At 43.0% G+C, this 15,603-nt stretch overlaps 1 protein-coding gene across 1 annotated transcript; it reads left to right on the forward strand.

Moving 5' to 3' along the window:
- The first annotated feature begins 117 nt into the window (after positions 1 to 117).
- NUP42 (nucleoporin 42) lies at positions 118 to 14,207 on the forward strand. The gene is made up of 7 exons (XM_074837387.1): positions 118 to 279; positions 1,216 to 1,480; positions 8,876 to 8,970; positions 9,292 to 9,368; positions 11,428 to 11,514; positions 13,262 to 13,346; positions 13,484 to 14,207. Exons 1-7 carry the CDS (start codon positions 156 to 158, stop codon positions 14,047 to 14,049), a joined length of 1,299 nt encoding a protein of 432 aa, XP_074693488.1. The 5' UTR covers positions 118 to 155; the 3' UTR covers positions 14,050 to 14,207.
- Positions 14,208 to 15,603: the final 1,396 nt, after the last annotated feature.

Raw genomic sequence — 15,603 nt, forward strand, 5'->3', positions numbered from 1 at the left:
GCGGGGCCTGCGCTCACGGAGGCCCTGCCCGCCGTCCGCGGCCTCGCCATTAGCGGCGCGGCGGCCCTCTCCCCGCTCTCCCGCCAGGGCTCCGCCTCCTCCCCGGCGCGGCGCCCGCCTCTGACGTCAGCGTGGCGGCGGCGCGCGGGGCAGCCATGGCCATCTGTCAGTTCTTCCTCCAGGGCCGCTGCCGCTTCGGCGAGAGGTGCTGGAACGAGCATCCCCGCGGCGGCGGCGGGCGCTACGGGCCCTCTGGGCCCCCTCCGCCCCGCTACCAAGGTACCGCCGAGCGCGGCGGCCCGGCGGGCGGGGGCGCAGGGCCGGACGGCGGCCTGGGCGGCCTCCGGTGGGGCGGGCGGGCAGGCAGGGGGTGGAGGTGCGCGCTGAGGGCTTGGCGGCGCGGCCCCCGGTGCCGGCCCCGGGGCTCCGTCCGGCCCGCCGCTGCCGGGAGCTTCGAGGGACGGCGGCGGCCCTGCTCCTGCGTCTGTCGCCTTGGCAGCAGACGTTGGCGGCAGCGCCCGTTCTGGCGCTTGTGGGCTTGGGCTGTGGCGAAGGGACTGCGAGGTGCCACAGGCGGAAATAACAGTGGAACTTCGCTGAGCAGAGCAGTGAGCAAGTTCCAAGCACCTGCGTGATGTACTTTTTGAAGGTTAATTTTAATCGGATAGGGGTCTTTGGAGGCTTTCAGTATGCAAGAGACATGATGGGGAACAGATACTGTTCGGGCAAGACAGTGACACGACTGCAGTTGTTTGTACCTGCTGAAGAAGGGTCAGTTTACCAGTAACACACACAGATGGGTCTCAGGTCTTAAAACTTAACTTGGAAGGCCTTGACAGTGCAACAGAGTCACTTCTATAGTGACAGGAGCCCCTAATGTAAATGCACTTTTGAGTTAATTTTTATTCTACTGGGGTAGGTACTTCATGAAACAGTGTAAGTAAAACTGAAACAGTCTCTTTTCTGCAGTGCCAACCAGTTGTTGGCATGGTGTTGCGAGGAGGAGTTCACACTTACCTTTGATTGGAGAACTACCCTGGGTAACTCACTAAGTTAAGCTGGGTAAATAATCAGGTTAACTTATTAGGAAAAAACTACATTTTCTTTCCAAACTTCTTATTGTCACCATAAGAATAGTTACAGTCTTCACTGATGTTGTATTGTTTAATATCTTAATGATTTAAGACTTCTGTTGTTTGGTTTTTTTGTTGAAAGGTACTAGCGGAGGAGGAGGAGGCGGAGGAGGAGGAGGATGGGGTACCACCAACCAGAGATACACTAACGTTATCCAGCCATCTACCTTTAAGTCTAATACATGGGGTGGCAGCAGAGATCACGGAAGAGGATTTTTTGGCTCCTCTGATTTTGGATCATCAGGCGGCAGCAGCAGAAATGCAGACTTTTCACAGAACAGATTCTCTGCGTTAATGAACAGTCAAAATATTGCTGATGGCTATAAAGATGAAGAGGAGAGACTTCTGTAAGTTATAGTCCTGTCTTACTGAAAGCATCTAGAATGAGCAGTTTAAAAGTTTACTGACTTATTAGGGGTAATGTAGAGGACATGATCATGAGGAGGAAGCTGGGATGTGTAGTAAGAACCATAGAAAACACCTCTTCACTGAGTTGTCTTGAGTTATGCTGGCACAGGAAGAAAGTGATCCTTGTTTTGAGCCTGGGTTGGGCAGCTAGACAGCTGTGATATTAATAAGGCAGTATGGTATTTAAGTTGTGGTCAGGAGGATAAGGAAGGAAACAAATTTCAGTACTTGAAAATAAGGGGCCAGAGCCCCTTGGACAGCATTTCAACCATTAAAAAAAAACTCTTTGAGAAAATGAACTATTTGACTTGGCTTTCCTGACACTTAAGGTAACAAATTTTTCTGCTAATAGCAAAACTATTGAAACCTGGTTTCACATGCATGTATGTTAGTCAGTTGAGAGGACCAGCAGGTTCAAGGTGATGAGAAGCAACAGGCAGTGTGATTTTCCTGAAGAAGCAGGGTTTTGGAACCGCTTTCTGTTGTTTTTTTTAAGATTACATTAAGAAAATGCTTAACAGATTACTCATTTAGCTTCTCATACACAAACGTATATTGTGTTACAAACAGCTGAAATACTTGGAATCTTTGTTACTGTGTAGTGGTCTGCTTGTCCACTTTAGTTTTTATCCTTTGTCCTGGTTTTGGCCAGGATAGAGTTAACTTTCTGTGGGCTGAGAGGGCTGGGTCCTGATTAGTCATTGGACCATTCCATGTCTTGTGACATCAAAGCTCAGACTATAGGCGGGCACGTGCATTATTTGTTTTGGTTTCGGTGTCGAGATCAACTGGGTGGGCTTCTCTGGTCAAGATCGCTGCTGGGGATGGACTCCATGCCGGTCGCAGTTCGGTGAGCCACTACTGCATTTTACCTGGTTTGGACTACTATCATTGCTGTTGTTTTTGCAAGTAAATTTTTGTTATTTAACCTACAAATTTTTTTTTTTATCCCTCCCCTATTTCACCGCGGGGGGGAGGTAAACAACTGGCCACCCGGCGATTTGCTACTGGCTGAGTTCAAACCACAACAGTTTTTGGCACCCAACGTGGGGCATGAAGTTTGAGATAATGGCAGAATGGGTAATAATGTTGATTTCTTGGCTCCTTAAGATTTTATCACCTAATTTGCATTATGTTTTTCCCATGCTGTTGCTCACAGTCCGTGAGAGTTGGGTTAAGATCTTGTTTTTGCTGTACTATGTGATGCTTATCTATGACAGGGTGCTGTCATCAGCCCTGGGGCTATTTACAATTGTGTTTGAGGAATTTGTGAATTTCAGATACCTTTGGAATGCTGATATTAACATTGTCGTTTTACTGCTAGGAGCTCGTGTGTTCCTGCAAGTGGTTCAGGTTTTGTTCAGGGTTAAGCAACTATTTAAGAATATCACCTGGAAACCTACCCCAAGATTGGAGAATTATGAGTGGCTGGGGATGTGGAGTAGCATGGGCAAGTACCTAGAACAGTGGGCACCTCCAGTGTATTGGAACTTCACTCCTGAACAGGTGCAGAATCCTGAAGAACTAGTAAAATATTTAGAAAAAGTATGTTGTCACCTGAGTAATTCCAGAGAGGCACAGCTCACTGCAACATGCTGGGGCCTAGCCCATGCCTACCCAGTGCTATTAAACACTGTTCAGCACCCTCAAGAGGAGGAGAAGGGGTGAGTCTGGTAACAAAGTAACAGACAGTGCAACCACTCCAAAATCCACAACAGAAACTACAACCCCAACCCCAGGCACTGCAGCTGAACCAGAGGACCAACCCATGACAATGTCAGTTGCTCCCACACATAAGAGGAAATACAGAAGAAAATCCCCTCCCAGCGTACAGGGTGATGATGAACCAGGCCCATCACGAGAACAGGAGGAGGAGGCAGAGCCAGTGATAGTCACCCGATCCTTATCCCTGAGTGAGTTGCGCGACATGCGAAAAGATTGCAGTCGCCATCCAGGTGAGCAACTCGTTACCTGGCTGCTCCGATGCTGGGATAGCGGGGCCAGTAGCGTGGAATTAGAGGGCAGGGAGGCAAGACAGCTAGGATCCCTGTCTAGGGAAGGAGGCATTGACAAAGCCATTGGAAAGAAGACACAAAATCTCAGTCTCTGGAGGCGACTTCTGTCAAATGTGAGGGAGAGGTATCCCTTCAAGGAAGATTTTGTATGTCATCCAAGTAAGTGGACCACTATGGAGAGAGGCATTCAATACTTGAGGGAGCTAGCTGTGTGGGAGATGGTTTACTATGACCCAGACAATGCACAGCTACCCACAGATCCAGATGAAGTCCAGTGCATCCGGCCCATGTGGAGGAAGTTTGTACAGAGCACACCATCATCATATGCCAGTGCATTAGCAGTAGTGGATTGGAGAGACAAAGAAGGACCAACAGTGGATGAACTGGCTCACTGACTACGACAATATGAAGAAAGTCTCTCCTCCTCCCTCATTGCAGCTGTGGAGAAATTATCTCAAGATTTACAGCAATTTAAACAGGACATGTCCTACTCCCCACCTGCACAGACTAGATCTCAGCTATTGGGAGCAGTCATCTCTCTACTCGAGGAAACCGGTATACACCACGGGGGAAGCTGTGGCATCGCCTGCGTAACTATGGAGAAGACATGAAGAAATGGGATGGAAAACCTGCCTACCTCCTAGAAGAGCGGGTATGTGAGTTGAAAGGAGGAACAAGTACAAAACAGGGTTCTTTTAGAAGAAATGCTGCTCCAGTTTCCAGTAATCAAGTGCCCAAACAGAGCAGAAAGGTCGACTTTGCTCATGATCCTATGTGAAGAACTTCTGACTTATGTTCACAAGAAATAACTGATCAAGATGAGACTAAAATCCATGCACACCACACTAACCCATTTGTTGTCAGTGGGTATTATAACCAACATTAGAGGGGCCCTGCCTCCAGCCGGGTGGAGGACAGGGACAATTGAGTTTATTGGTCCATGTGGATTCAGTGTCCTGGCATGTTGGACCCCCAGCAGTATAAGGCTCTAGTGGACACTGGCGCTCAATGCTCCATAATGCCATCAAATTTTAAAGGAGCAGAACCCATTTGTATTTCAGGAGTGACAGGGGGGTCTCAACAGTTGACTGTATTGGAGGCCGAGGTGAGCCTAAGTGGAAAAGAGTGGGAAAAACACCCCATTGTGACTGGCCCAGATGCTCCATGTATTCTTGGCATAGATTATCTCAGGAGAAGGTACTTCAAGGACCCAAAAGGGTATCAGTGGGCTTTCGGTATAGCTGCCTTGGAAACAGAAGAAATTAAACAGCTGTCTGTGTTACCTGGTCTCTCAGAGGATCCTTCTGTTGTGAGATTGCTGAGGGTCGAAGAACAACGGGTGCCAGTTGCCACTACAGCAGTGCACCGACGGCAATATCGCACAAATCGAGACTCTGTAATCCCTATCCATAAACTGATTCGTCAGCTAGAAAATCAAGGAGTCATCAGCAAGACGCACTCCCCCTTGAACAGCCCTCTATGGCCACTGCGAAAGTCTAATGGAGAGTGGAGATTAACAGTAGACTACCGTGGCCTGAATGAAGTCACACCACCACTGAGTGCTGCCGTGCCAGACGTGCTAGAGCTTCAGTATGAACTAGAGTCGAAGGCAGCCAGGTGGTATGCCAAAGCATTTTTCTCCACTGATACTGTCAAAGCATTTTTCTCCATCCCTCTGGCAGCAGAATGCAGGCCACAGTTTGCTTTTACTTGGAGGGGTGTCCAATACACCTGGAATCGACTGCCCCAGGGGTGGAAACGCAGCCCCACCATTTACCATGGACTGATTCAGACTGCACTGGAACAGGGTGAAGCCCCGGAACACTTACAGTACATGGATGGCATCATTGTATGGGGTAATACAGCGGAAGAAGTTTTTGAGAAAGGGGAAAAAGTAATCCAAATCCTTCTGAGAGCTGGGTTTGCCATAAAGTGCAGTAAGGTCAAGGGACCTGCACAAGAGATTAAGTTTTTTAGGAGTAAAGTGGCAAGATGGACGTCTTCAGATTCCAATGGAGGTGATTAATAAAACAACAGCTATGTCCCCACCGACTAACAGCAAGGAGACACAAGCTTTCTTAGGTGTTGTGGGTTTCTGGAGACTGCACATTCCAAATTACAGTCAGATTGTAAGCCCTCTCTATCAAGTGACCTGGAAAAAGAATGATTTTATATGGGGCCTGGAATAACAACAAGGTTTTGAACAAATTAAACAGGAGATAGTCCATGCAGTAGCTCTTGGGCCAGTTCATACAGGACCAGATGTTAAAAATGTACTCTATACTGCAGCTGGAAAGAATGGCCCTACCTGGAGTCTCTGGCAGAGAGCACCAGGGGAGACTCAGGGTCAACCCCTGGGGTTTTGGAGTCGGGGATACAGAGGATCTGAGGACCGCTATACTCCAAGCAAAAATGAGATATTGGCAGCATACGAAGGGGTCGGAGCTCCTTCAGAGGTGATTGGGACTGAAGTACAGCTCCTTCTGGCACCCCGACTGCTGGTGCTGGGCTGGATGTTCAAAGGGTGTGTCCCCTCTACACACCATGCAACTGATGCCACGTGGAGTAAATGGGTTGCATTAATCACACAACGGGCTCGAATAGGGAGCTCCAGCTGTCCAGGAATATTGGAAGTGATTATGAATTGGCCAGAAGGCAAAAATTTTGGAATGGCGCCAGAGGAAGAGGTAGCACGTGCTGAAGAGGCCCCACCATATAATAAACTACTGGATAATGAGAAGTGATATGCCCTGTTTACCGACGGGTCCTGTCGCATTGTGGGGAAACATCGAAGGTGGAAGGCAGCTGTATGGAGCCCCACACGATGGGTCGCTGAAGATGAAGGAGAAGGTGAATGAAGTCAGTTCGCAGAGGTGAAAGCCATCCAGCTGGCCTTGGATATTGCTGAGCGAGAAAGGTGGCCAGTGCTCTACCTCTATACTGACTCATGGATGTGGCAAATGACCTGTGGGGTGGTTACAGCAGTGGAAACGGAGCAATTGGCAGTACAGAGGCAAACCCATCTGGGCTGCTGAATTATGGCAAGATATTGCTGCTCAGGTAGAGAACTCTGGTTGTGAAAGTGCGCCATGTAGACGCTCACATAGCTGAGAGCCGGACCACTGAAGAACATCAGAACAACCAGCAGGTGCATCAGGCTGCTAAGATTAAGGTGGCTCAAGTAGATCTGGACTGGCAACATAAGGGTGAACAATTCATGGCTCGCTGCGCCCATGACTCCTCAGGCCATCAGGGAAGAGATGGAGCATATAGATGGGCTTGTGACCGAGGGGTGGACTTAGTCGTGGATGCCATTGCACAGGTAATCCATGAATGTCAAACATGTGCTACGATCAAGCAAGCCAAACTGTTAAAGCCCATTTGGTATGGAGCACAATGGTCAAAATATAAATATGGGGAGGCCTGGCAGATTGATTATATCACACTCCCACCAACTCGACATGGCAAACACTATGTGCTTACAATGGTGGAAGCAGCCATGGGTTGGTTGGAAACTTATGCCGTGCCCCATGCCACTGCCCGGAACACCATTTTAGGCCTTGAGGAGAAAGTCTTATGGCAGCATGGCACGTCAGAAGGGATTGAGTCAGATAATGGGACACATTTCCGAAACAACCTCATAGACACTTGGGCCAAAGAACATGGTATTGAGCAGATATATCACATTCCCTACCATGCACCAGCCTCTGGGAAAATTGACCGATACAATGGATTGCTGAAAACCACACTGAGAGCAATGGGTGGTGGAACTTTCAAACACTGGGACGTGCATTTAGCAAAAGCCACCTGGTTAGTCAATACCAGAGGATCTGCCAAGCAAGCTGGCCCTGCTCAGTCAAACCTCTTACTGTAGATGGGGATAAAGTCCCTGTAGTGCACATGAAAAATACGCTGGGGGAAGACTGTCTGGGTTATTCCTGTATCGGGTAAAGGTAAACCCATGCGTGGGATTACTTTTGCCCAAGGACCTGGGTGCACCTGGTGGGTAGTGCAGAAGGACAGAGAAGTCTGATGCATGCCTCAAGGAGATTTGATTTTGGGTGAAAATAGCCAATGAATCGAACTGTCAAATAACCCTATTATTGCAACTGGTGCCTCACAACATCCTTCTGCCACATCCAAAGCCTTCTGCTCCACCGACTGAGCTAGCTTCACCTCATTCTTCCAGCCTTAAAGACTACCATGACAGATGGAACCTGAAATTATGGGCTAAATGAACTCAGCAGACATTTTGGAAGGATGGCCCGTAGACTGAGGGGATGATATCTGTGAAACCTGGGAAAAAAAGGGGTGGTGATTCCTTAGAATGTATTTGGAACCTGAGCATGATGTCAGTGGTATGGAGTAAGGGGTGGAGACTGTCCTGGTTTTGGCCAGGATAGAGTTAACTTCCCGTGGGCTGAGAGGGAGCACAGCTGAAGGGCTGGGTCCTGATTGGTCATTGGACCATTCCATGTCCATCAAAGCTCAGCCTGTAGGCGGCACATGCCTTGTTTGTTGTGGTTTCGGTTTCCGGATCAACGGGGTGGGCTTCTCTGGTGGGTCGGGATCGCTGCTGGAGATGGGTTCCGTACTGGCTGCCATTCGGTGAGCCACTACTGCATTTTACTTATTTTGGACTACTATCATTGCTGTTGTTTTTGCAAGTAAATTTTTGTTATTTAATGTACAAATTTTTTTCTTTATCCCTCCCCTATTTCGCGGTGGGGGGCGGGGAATAAACAACTGGCCACCTGGGCAGTTGCTACCAGCTGAGTTCAAACCACAACATCCTTTCACTGTTTACATTTGGATTTACTTTTGTTGATGTTGCTTCTATTTCTCTGCTTTTGTAGTGTCTGGATTTTTATGCTTTTGATTCTTTTCCAGAAACTTACGTGGAACACTTATTTCTTTTTTTTTTTTTTTCTCTGTATTTTGCTATTTAATACTGTGCATGTTCATTTATATTGTAAAATCATCCAGTATTGAGAAGGTTTTAAATTGTAGAGATTAAAAAATACTTTGTGTGGTTTGGGATTTGGGGTTTTTTTTAAGATCTGGTTTGATTTACTTGCAGTTAGATGATAAAGTAAAATGCTTTGAAGGGACATTCATGTATCTTGCCTGTTAAGTCCATTTTTTCCGCAGAGAACTGAGTAATTCTCTTGTTCATTCTGACTAGTGTCACACTTCATTAATTTTCATGGTAGCAGGTATTTGAATCTGACTTTGGATTCAAATTAGGCAATTGCTTCTGGTGGTTTTGTTTTCACCATATAATTTCACCTTCATCTGTGATTTTGGTTTTTTTTCTAGCGAATGTGTAGTGAAAGACATGGAGATTTGGCAGTCTTCAGGGCAATGGATATTTTCATGTTATTCACCCATGAAAGAAAAGCCGAATGTCTCAGGTAGGTAATGTTTTCAGAACTGCTGCATATTGCTGCTATTTAGGATGTTTCTTATGCTTGTCCACACTGTTGTACCTCTGTGGAACTATTTGCAAGGTGATAATTTGCCTTGTGATGGAACAGAAAGGAATATTGGATTATGGCAAATGTATTTTGGACGTTCATATCTTTGAAGTTCTGTAATGAATCCTTTTTGTGTCTCCAACGGTGACTGACTTATTACAGGTAATGTACCAAGGCCCATTTCTTCATAACTATAGAGGTCAATTGAAAGTATTAGTTTATTTTCTGGGAGGTTTTTGATTATTCCTCTCCTTACAGGCTTTCACGATTTCTCTCCAGAAGAGTTGCGTCTGGAGTATTACAACTGCAGAGCAAACAATAACATTCAGAACTATGTAAGTATTTAAAAAATATTGACTTTTTATGGAACACATTTAGAGATAGGACTTGTCAGGTGGCAGCTCTTGACTCATTAATTACCAAACTCTAGGAGATTAAGAGAATGCCAAAATATTTTTAAATTGCTGTGCACCAAATAGAATGCAAAAATAGCTGCTGGTCTGTATGCTCTACCATAACTTCCTAGTTCTGTCTGAGATCACAGGATAAAACCGTTGGATCTGGCATTCTAAAGCTGGTGGCCTAAATATTTAGACACATCAGCTCCTGCAAAAAGTGGAGACTCTTATCTAGTCTCAGTCAAATGTATGGTCTTTCTAAACCTAGACACTCCTTGTCTTAGTCTTGTCCCTGCTCTTGTGTGTTGTTTGTAGAAGGTATTTGAGTCCTGTCTCAAAAGTTTAATACTTTATATGCTATTAGCCAGTTTGAGTGTTAGAGCTGGATGTACAGCACTAGGTAGAACAGCAGGGAAGTTTATTTGACCTTGTTCTTTTACATACCTTTATTGCAGGCAATGCTGAAAATAGCAGATATTTCTAAAGGAGTATATACACTTCTAGAAAAGAAGTAATATATATGTTTTTATATGTATCTCTAAACTTACATGTACCGTTCCTCCCTCATAGTCCTACCAATATCAAGGAAGCTACCACAGTTCAGTGTTGTGCCAGGAAAGGAATCGGGCTATTATATAGACACAAGGACAAACTAATTCAAGTTACATTGCACTTTTTCCTCTTCCCCTTGGTTCTGTATTGCAGAAGGAATTGCTGTTGTCACCACCGTTGCTTCCCATGTTTAGAATTACCAGAATTGCATTTTCAGCGATGGCAGAAAGATTTTTCTTTTTTTTTTTTAAAAAAAAAACTTCAGTTAAAAAAATAAACTGAAATGATTAAACAATACACTATGCCTGGCTATTAAAAACATTTGTGGCCTAACTGAAGCACTGAAAGCAAGTTCATGAAAGTCTCAGTATATAGATGATAAACTGTATGATACAGTTCTGTCACAGAATGTTTAAGTACAACATGTCTTTTCCAAAGCATGTGTTTCTATTCTTAAACTGGGTCAAAATCTGAATTTTCCAGTCTGTTTTATAAGAGCTGATACCAAGCAACATGATCTTCCAGCATGTGACTAGACACAAAAGAATTATTGATGTTTGTGATGTAAGACCCTTTTGAAAAATTAAGGAATTTGTTTACAAAAAGATTACTCACTGCACTCTTGCAGGCATTTGGGACATTACATGTTTTACTTGGTTAGTTTTTAAGGAAAATTGAATTAGGCCAGGCTTCAAATAAGGTGTGTTGAACTTAAATATAGGAAATTCAGGTTTGAAATTCCTGAAAAGTAAGTTATTTCATGACTTTCCAGTTTCATGTTTAATACTTTAATCACAGTTATCAGAAAGACACAGGTAGTATTTATTGCTGGATATGTTCTGAGCAGTAATCTGTTGGATCACATTAAAGGGGCTGATTTAAATTAAGGTTAATTTCTTCAAAGCTAAATATTTTAGGATGACACTGTGAAGTGTTTTGGATGATAATGTTTTGAAAGTGGGCATTTTTTTTTTTTCTGAAAATATGGGAGAAGCTAAGGCAAATCTTAGGTCTTCAGCTTAATGAATGAGTAATAAGTGGACAAACCAGAAATAAAACAAGGATTAAAGAGTTTGTTCTCTTAAACTTAAAATGTACGTGTTTTTTGTGTGGTTTGTTTTTGTTTGGTTTTTTTTGTCCCAAGCACCTAATTCACATAGTGATAGAACTTAGATTTAGAAAGTCCCAGGACATTTTTTTAATCTTATGTGAGGTAAAAAACTTGATTTAAGGGCAATAGGAAGAGAATTGAAAGGAATTCTGTGTTAGTAACAAAAATTTCAGCTTTTAACCTTGAAGTTTCAGGAAAGCAAAAATCTTGTTGTCTTCGCTTAATGAAATTTCTTTTCTAATTCTAGAAATTTTCTTTCAGTTGTCAGATCACTTTTTTTTTTTTTGTCTTCACCAGTAATAAAAACAAGCTTTTCTTTTCCCCCCTTTTTAGATAAACTCTGTCCAACAGTTAGCAAAACAATGGAAAAATAATCTGTTTCAGTTGAAATCTTTAAATGCATCAACAAAAGCAGCTTTGGTAAGTGTTAATGAAGGTAAACTGTTTCTGTTCCTGATGTCATTTTTTTGTTTATCTTGGGCAAATGTTTTTCTTAGATTTGTGGTTTTTTAGACACATTTCACCAAACTGTCCTGCAAATGCCAATGTTAATTTCTGCTACAAAGATTTCTAAGATATGATAGTTGTAATATGTCACCTTGTTTTTATTGAAGAGATCTTGCAAATGTTCCATAGAAACTTCAGCTCTTATCAAAGTATTTAACTACACTTCTACTAACTTTATATAAATAGGTGATAGGTATTGCTTTGAAGATCGCAGGATACACTATATTTTACAACCAGATATATGTGATTCTTTTAGGGCATCCTTGTTTGCACCTAAATAGCTGAGACAACATCAAACAAAGTGTTTGATCCCTAGATTCATTGGCAATTTTATGGTAGATCTATGAACTGTTCTGAAAATCTCAACCATAACGTGTTATATTCTGACACTGTTGAAAAACATCTGGCATGAAAGCTTTTGGCTGACTGGCAGCACAAAGACCTTGACAGTAATCTTAGAATGCTCCTGGGAAAATTAGAGAAAGTGGAAAGGGTATAAGGAAGAACTACATAAGAGGATAATGATTGCAGTTTGAAAACTGCCCCATCTCCCTGTCTATGTGGTTTTTATAGGCAATAGAAGCGTGACTGAGTATTCTAGCACTGCCTGAGAGAGGTGAACATGAAAGTCTGTCAATACTGTTTTGGGTCTTAATCCACCTTTCTCTGGAATCATGAAATTGGTGTATTGCAGGCAGGTATTATAAAACTCTTTAATTATCTAAGGAAAGTAGTGAATCGGGATGGTTCCGTGTTAGCAAGGCAGCAGCTGGAACCCAGGTTTGGAATACTATTATTGCAAGCCACATGGTAGTAACCATGGCTTAAGGTTGGGATCCGGCTGAGTACATGTATAGTAAGAGGCCCACCTTTCTTTACTTTATAGTAAATCCACCCCACCTTTCCTTCCGTGTGCTGATGTTGTCTCTTCCAAGGTATAATCAGCAGATGTGACCAGAATTGTCCTCCAGGCCATCTTAGGATAAGTAGAGCATTTTGGTAACACCAGAAGGAGAAATTGATAGATAGGTGGGAGAGAAACTGTTTGGATAAAATTTGAAGATATAAAGACTAGTTGTTCCTGGGAAAGTGACAAACACTTGTGAATCTAGATGTGTCGGAAGAGAATGTTTGAGTTAAAGGCAATGTTAAATAATCAGGGAGATAGAGTAACTTAAGTGGAGTCTGCATGAAGTGCATTAAAGTTTTAGTAATCTGATCATACCCCTTGGTATGTTCGAGGGTGAAGGTGAAGAAGTGGGATTTGGGCTTTAGCACAGAAAACTAGATGTGCCAAAGTGAGAACAGACTTAAGTCAAAGCAGTGACATAGATAGGGTCATAAAGCACTAACTGAAATAGGTAGGAGATGAGAAGGAGAGCTGGAAGAGGTGTTCAGCTCATTGACTGACAGACAAAAATATGTAAATTGTAATATATTTGTGTTTCTGCAGTGTTTTACAGAGAACAATGTATTGCCTTAAAGCATTTTGTTCATAGCTGCAAGAGTATGCAATCGTGCTGAAAGTGATCAGTGTCTGACTTAGGCTGAGTTGTATTAAATTGGACTGGGCAGCTGTATTTTTGTTTCAAGTACTTATTGAAACACATTTCACTCTTTTGGAATCTATTTTTCACTTATGTATTTGGAATTTTTTAAGCTCTCCGAATTAAAGAACACAGTCAGTCAACCATTGCCTTCCTTTGGATTTGGAGGACAGCAGACATCAAGCTTTGGATTGTCAAGTAAGTTCCTGCATTAAGAACCCACAGTTAAACGTTTTCTTGAGTTTTTTCTTCTTCTGCGTTATTGAAATACAGCAGTGGTTTAGTATCACAGGTGTGCGCATTGTAACATTTTTTCATAAATGTTTTAATTGCAGACTTTCCTGTGAACAGCAGCAGTAACAGTGCTAGCAGCTTCTCCTTTAAAATAAGTTCCAGTCTCGTTAGTGCATCATCTGGAAACACCCCTGCTTTTGGGAGCAGTTCTGCTGGTTGTAATCCTGCATTTGGTATGACGTCCTCTCCAAGTGTATCCCATTCTGTTGGTTTTGGCAGCCCGGTGGCTCCATCTGCAGCCTCCTTCTCATTTAAAACTTCTGAAACAACTAGCGGTTTTGGAACTTCTGGGTTTTCAGGGTTTGGCAGTTCTTCTGCTGTGAACACTTCAAGCACCACTCCACTTACAGACTTTGGAGCTTCTAATGCAGCAGTAGCAGCTTCTCCCTCACATTCAAGCAGTACTTTATTTGGACAGACTGCCAGTGCCTCTGGACATAACATAACATCAGCGTCTTCTGCAGTCACAAACAATACTACATCAGGAAAGTTATTTACACCAAAGAGTGAATTGTCAGCTGAAGAGTTGAAACAATTTGAAGCAAAAAAGTTTACGATGGGAAAGATTCCTCTTAAGCCACCCCCGTTAGAACTTTTACAAGTTTAGGACTTTTAAGTTTATTCTGAAATAATGTGTTATGGTAACTTCTCTGATACCTAAACTACACAATTTTGTGGTTGAGTAATAAAATGCTTCCATTTGAGTTAATTTTTGTTTCATCTCTAAGTCTTCTGCAATAATAAACACAGGTATAAACATTTGAACACTGTATTTTATGATTTCTTGGTTATTTTGGAGTGGACCTTTTACATCAAAGAAATGAACTAATGAAAATAAAATGTATAGTTCCCTTTCCCTTTTTGCCCTGAAATTCCGGGCAAAAACTGTATTAAAAAGGCTTTGTCCAAAGTAGGAATGCTTTGGTGAGGTATTCACAGCCTACTGTGAGTAGAATGCTAGAAAGAAACGGTTGCTGTGCAAGACTACTTGTTGGACCACCTTGTCTCTCGCCTCTTCTTTAAAGGGTTTGTGCAGCCTTTGACAACTGTGTTTGGAGGTAGAGGGCTCCTCTGTGGTCTGTACCTGGCTACATGCGTCTGTCACCTGTGAGTCAGTTACCTCAGCCCATGTGCTCAGTGTAGATGTACCACAGACTTGCATATGTTTTGTTATAGTACTGGGTTGCTTATATGGATTTTTCTGGTGATTGTTTTGTAGATGAAATAAGGCATCTGGTTTCTGTTATTGCTGTTAATGACCCAGCGCAGGCTTCCTGTAACTCACAAACAAAATACTGATACACTGGCCTAGAGTTCCATGTAATTCTTAGGAAGCGTGTTTTCCAAGTGAGGTCTGGGGAGCAGTACTAAGACTTGTACAAATTAAGACATGTACCTCTGTCAGGGCTCACTTAGTTCTGGATCATTTATGCCAGTTACTGAGATTTTGACACAGGAACTGAGCAACATACCAAAAGCCATGGGAGTTGCAGAAATCCTCCATCTTTACAGAAGTTGTTAAACTCACTTTTGTAAGAAGTTAGTACTTAACAACAAACAAGAAAATGTTTGTGGTTTGTCGGATGACTTCCATAACTGCCTGAACTCATTCTATTACATGCTCTACTCTTTCCCATATTTCATTTGTGAAGCCCTAGTGGTTCTCAAACCCAATTATATCAGAAAGCTATAAGGTTTTTCTAAAGTTCCTATACATTTTATTATTATTTGTATTAAAGCAGCATTCTAGCATGGCAAGAGTGTATTTTGGGGTAAAGGTACAGAATTAAGTCCTGCTCATAAGGATCTTAAGGATCCCATGGTATACTTTAGAGACCTGTGGATGGTTCTGTCTTACATTTAAATTAGTAGTAGTTTTGAAGTCACTTGTGCTTCTTTCCTAATGCTCATCCTCTTAAATTACTATTTTAACAAATGAGCGAGGAGCATTCTAAGTCACAGTTACAGATGCTCCCTCTGATGACTGCTAAATGCTATCTTTACACACAAGGCCACTGTGTGAGCTGCTGTACCACTTAAGAGCTTGAAGCACCTTGCTTTTGAACTGAAGCGATGAGCTAAAACCTTTAGTCTTTCTTAGAGTATTTCATCTGGCTGTGACTGCAAAGGTTTATTAAGAGCTCTCAAGGCTCAAAAGGGC

The sequence above is a fragment of the Strix aluco genome, chromosome 1, assembly GCF_031877795.1.
Source record: "Strix aluco isolate bStrAlu1 chromosome 1, bStrAlu1.hap1, whole genome shotgun sequence".
Classification (NCBI taxonomy): domain Eukaryota; kingdom Metazoa; phylum Chordata; class Aves; order Strigiformes; family Strigidae; genus Strix; species Strix aluco.

Coding starts and splice junctions, on each gene's coding strand:
- NUP42 (XM_074837387.1), top strand. CDS start 156: ATGGCCATCTGTCAGTTCTTCCTCCAGGGCCGCTGCCGCTTCGGCGAG. Junction 1,481..8,875: donor GATGAAGAGGAGAGACTTCT/GTAAGTTATAGT, acceptor TTTTTTTTCTAG/CGAATGTGTAGTGAAAGACA. Junction 13,347..13,483: donor ATCAAGCTTTGGATTGTCAA/GTAAGTTCCTGC, acceptor TTTTAATTGCAG/ACTTTCCTGTGAACAGCAGC.